The following is a 4,757-nucleotide window of genomic DNA, read 5'->3' as shown; positions in this document are numbered from 1 at the left end:
CATCCCCAAGGATTTGGAAGTTGTATGACTTGTTGGCCTCTTTATGGACAAGCGAAGGAATCTTGCTATGTAGCAATCTTCTGAAAGCCAGATTGACTACTACATAAACAATAAGCAAAATTCCTTGTCATATTTCTTGTATAACTCTCACATGGGAAACAAGACTTATGAGAGTAAATGTATAATAGGTCATTCATTTTGTAAGGCCTCTAGTGAAAGACTAATACAAAGGTGCATTCTTAATCATGCGGTAAGCAAACTTGTCGATCGAAGATGCTGAAAGTGATGGCATAGGAGGACAAGTTTTCTATGAGAATAAATTGGGAGTTTGATTTTCAAAATGAACCTTTCAGCCTTCCAATTCATGTGTAAATTCTATAATAACCCTTGGTTTTGTATATATTTATGTCCCTATTTAAATTTAATATCATTACCTTCTGGATATTTATGTCCTATTATGCTGTGTACATTTACTAGTGCATTGTTGTTAGTTGTTTCTCGAATTATAGTTATTCCCAGTTAATTGATGATTAAGGTGGTTTTGTGCTTATGAGCCTTTGTGGTTTTAAATGCTTAGTTTTGTCTCGCATGTAACCCAAAGTGTTATAGATTAGATTTTATGTCAAATTGATATGAGTTTGCTTGATGCAGATAATTTGATGAAATTTGCCTCGTTTCAAATTGTTTTTGACATGATATACAAATATGCATTTCCAAGACCCAAGGAAAAAGTGAACATCAATCTTTCTTTCTAGGGAGAACATCTTTGGTATTGCTTGAATGCAATTATAGAAGATAAGATTTCTTTAATTATACGAGGAAATCTCTTTATTTTATTGAGGAAAATCCTCTATTCTATTGAGAGAAATTCTTTCTCCTAATCTATATAAATAGGAGAGGGAACATGAAGCATTTTCATTTCTTCAATAAAGCTTCTTTAATAATTGTTCTTATCTTCTATTCTTTCCATTATGGTATTAGAGTCACTTGCCTTGAGCAAACTCTCTTCTCGCTGTCATCTGTTGTTTCTCCACCTCCGGCGGCAAAAGAACAAAAGAAAAAGCTTTCTACTACTACTTTTCCATCGTTAGGCCATCGGTGCGATAAATCTTTCCTCCTTGGCGAACGACAACTATCTTCTCCACTACCACTCTGTACCAACTCCCTTCCGTTGTGCCGTCTCCATCGTTGCAGCTTCCTCCTCTGCTGTGCCTCTATTGTAGCTTTCTCTTCTACTGCACCTCTGTTGTAGCTTCCTCATCGCCTTGCGGTTAATGTATTGAAGCATTTTCATTTCTTCAATAAAGCTTCTTCAATAATTGTTCTTATCTTATATTCTTTCCATCGTGTAATACCTCTATAACGACATCAATATATTCATGTACCAATATAGGTCAACCTCATGAATTCCAAAACTTAGTGGTACATGTATTGCCTTTTAAGATTATGAAGCATTACTTCTTTCTATGCATTTCATATTCAATATTTCAGTCTCAAGACATCTTCTAACCCAAACTAATGCCCCTAATCTTTTTCCCAACTATGAAATCAATATATATTTATCTATCTGCATAATTTATAGAAGCAAATCAATAATAAAAGAAATTAAGAAAAAAACATCAGCAGCAACTATTGGAGGACCCGCTTCCATCCACAGCAAACCCCGTGACGGCGCTCGTACGCGATGCAGTATCGTCACCTCCAGCCAAAGCCACCACCCCTTCTACTCTTTCTGATCCTCCTCCACCGCCTACCACCGTTGCCGGTGGCTCCATGAACCCTCGGCCGTAGAGTCTCAGGAAGTTTAGCGACTCCACCTTCGGCTCCCACACCTCCATGTTGCCTTCCAACATCCCCACCACCACCGCCATGCTCGGCCGCAGCCAGGGCTCCTCGTGCAGGCAACACAGTGCCAACTTCACCACCCGCGCCACCTCCTCCTCCCTCACCCGCCACTCTAGCCTCTGGTCCGCCAGTTGCAGGTACCGCCCCTCCTCGTGCCCCTCCAGTGCCACCAGGGGAAAGTAACCGCCCCCTGCCGCCGCCGCCGACGACCATCCTGACCCACTCCCCTCCTCCTCTTCCTCACACTCCTCGCTCCCCCCCGACCGGTTCTTTCTCCCATGCACGATCTCCAGCAAAACCATCCCGAAGCTGTACACGTCCGTCCGGTCCGAGATGGCAGCGTTGGTCAGCCACTCCGGCGCCAGGTAGCCCCGCGTCCCCCGCATCGTTGTGAACAGCCCCGACTGTTCCGGTGACAGCAGCTTCGCCAAACCGAAGTCGGAGATCTTCACCTGCCCCCCGTCGTGCAGAAGGATGTTCTCCGGCTTCACATCGCAGTGGATGATCTTGTGGTCGCAGCCGGCGTGCAGGTATGCCAGGCCCCGGGCCGCGCCCCTCGCGATGTCCACCCGCTCTTGCCACTCCAGCGCTGGGCCGACACCGAACAGGGAGCGGTCCAGGGAGCCCCGGTTCATGTACTCGTACACCAGTAGGCGCCGGTTCCCCTGCGCGCAGAACCCGCGAAGGCGCACCAGGTTGACGTGCCGAATGTTCCCGATGATGGCGATCTCCGTGCAGAACTCCTTCCGCCCCTGCAGCCCCGCGCTCTCGATCCTCTTCACCGCCACCGTCGTCCTGTCCGGGAGCTCCCCCTTGTACACCGCCCCAAACCCCCCGGAGCCTATCTTGTTCCTGAAGTAGTTTGTCGCCCCCTCCAGCTCCTTGAAGGTGAACCTGGTCGGGAGGCCCGGTATCAAAGTGTCGCTTCCGCCATCGTTCTCATCGGTCGATTCGTCATCATCGGTGTCCAACGACTGCGTCTTGGACGACTTGTGGCGTCCTAAGTTTATTTCCTTCGTTGCCAGCCTTTTTGATGGCCTTCTCATCCTTAGGCGTCTCGGGTCGTTGCTCCTCTTCCACCATATGATCCCCGCCGAGACCACGACGAAAATAAGCAAGAATGCCGCTACAGTGGGCAACAAGATCGCGATCAAGTGGGTCTTCGACGTGCCGCCCGAAGTCGGTGGCGACGATCCTGAAACCAGCGTCTTGATGTAGCCGATGGAGCTCGAAGTCTCGCCGGCATTTCTTTTGAAGAGAGAACCAAGTGTGTTACGCATGAGATAACAGGACTTGGAAGAATTCCTATAGAAGAATCCGAGACATGTGCAGTTCCCTGTGCAGAGGTTTTGGCACGCTGAGATATCGTTGCCGGAGGTCGCTGGACTCGCGAATTTGTTGGCGAAGTAGTCAATTCCGCTCCCGAGCTGTATATAAGAGGTGGCCAAATCCGAATCGCCGCCGCAGGAGGCTGAAGACGAGGAAGAGGATGAGGGAGGTAGAGATCCGTTGGCCGGTGAGCAATTGCCAGATTCCAACTGCACGAAGCGAGCCGGGCAGTTGCAGGTGGAGCCGTTGGCTCCTGCGGTGCAAACGCCGAGCGACAGGCAGGGGAACGGGAGATCGCAGTTGCTGGTCGGCGCGGTGAATTCGTCGTCGAGGATCGACGAGGCGTTGGCGGCCGAGTAGCTGAAAACGTGGAACCGCCCCGTGGGGTCCAACTTCACAATTCGGAAATCCGACGTCGGCAGGAACGCCTGCAACACGACCTTCCCCTCGGTGGAGTATAGGTTGAGGCCGGTGACGTTGGTGGCCATGTAGGCGACTCCTGAATTGGAATTCTTGAACGAGCGCACGTCCTTCGACAGGCTCCAGTACTGCTGGGCGCCGCCCTTCCAGGTCATGATGGCATCGCCGGTGGTCAGGACGAGGGAGTAATCGCCGCTAGCAAAGTCATTATCAGAGACCGAGGCGATGAGGGAGGAGCCGGCGGGGAGGACTTGGCTGGAGAGGAGGGTGTCGGTGGGGTGATCGAAGGACTGCCAGAGGGTGGCGTTGGCGGCATCGAGGAGGAGGAAATTGCCGGAGTCGAGGAGGCGGAGGGCGCGCACGGGGGAGGGGAGGAGGGGAGTGGACCACAGGACGGAACCGTTGGGGTGCGAGACGACAAGGCCGCGTGTAGAGAGCGTAACGGTGCCGTCTCTGGGAGCGGGCGCGTCGCGGTTGGCCGACCACACGACTTTTCTGGTGGCCGAGTGGGTAAGCGAAAGGTAGAAGCGCGACTGCTGGCCGCCGGGGTTGGCGATGGCGGCGACGAAGTTGGCGTTGGGCGAGGCGAGGAACACGCCGCTGTTGTCGACGAAGTTGAGGTAGGAGGCGGTGAAGTTGGGGTAGAGGAACTCGGTGGCGACGGGGCCAGCGAGGGAGTCGCGGGTGAGGAGGAAGAGGAAGAGGAGGAGGAGGAGGAAGAGCGAAGAGGAGGTTGGCATTGGCGTTGTGGATGCAGTGTGAAGCCTCCCTCCATTAGGTGGAGAAGGAGAAGATGAGGGTGGTTTGGTGCTGACTTGGGTTGGCGTTGACTCGTCGGAGGTCGTGAGAAGTGCGGCGGTGGGAAGTACGTACCGGCCCGAGTTTATGTGGGTTTGTGACATCGGGACCGGTCTTTTCAGTTTCATTGTTTATTGACTTCACATCAATTTAAGGTTTCAAATTTTGTGACACAAAAAAAGAACTATTATATATATAACACTAAATGTGTGAAAAAAAATCATATGATTAATCTTTTTATTTTCTAGAAAATATTATAGAATTCTCTATTTTTGAGATATTTGAAAAATAATATATTTTTTTAAAACAAATTAAAGGTTAATAGATAAATAAAATATAAAATATCAATTTAACGGTGATGTTTC

At 49.9% G+C, this 4,757-nt stretch overlaps 1 protein-coding gene across 1 annotated transcript; it reads right to left on the bottom strand.

Annotated features, from left to right (window-relative positions):
- Positions 1-1,432: 1,432 nt before the first annotated feature.
- On the bottom strand, positions 1,433-4,441 carry LOC103999168 (G-type lectin S-receptor-like serine/threonine-protein kinase At5g35370). Its single transcript, XM_009420835.3, has one exon. It carries the CDS (start codon positions 4,332-4,334, stop codon positions 1,620-1,622), a length of 2,715 nt encoding a protein of 904 aa, XP_009419110.1. The 5' UTR covers positions 4,335-4,441; the 3' UTR covers positions 1,433-1,619.
- Positions 4,442-4,757: the final 316 nt, after the last annotated feature.

Source organism: Musa acuminata, chromosome BXJ1-9 (genome assembly GCF_036884655.1).
Source record: "Musa acuminata AAA Group cultivar baxijiao chromosome BXJ1-9, Cavendish_Baxijiao_AAA, whole genome shotgun sequence".
NCBI classification, from domain to species: domain Eukaryota; kingdom Viridiplantae; phylum Streptophyta; class Magnoliopsida; order Zingiberales; family Musaceae; genus Musa; species Musa acuminata.
Note: the sequence above shows the minus strand (reverse complement) of the source record. Positions and strands in the feature narration are given on the sequence as shown.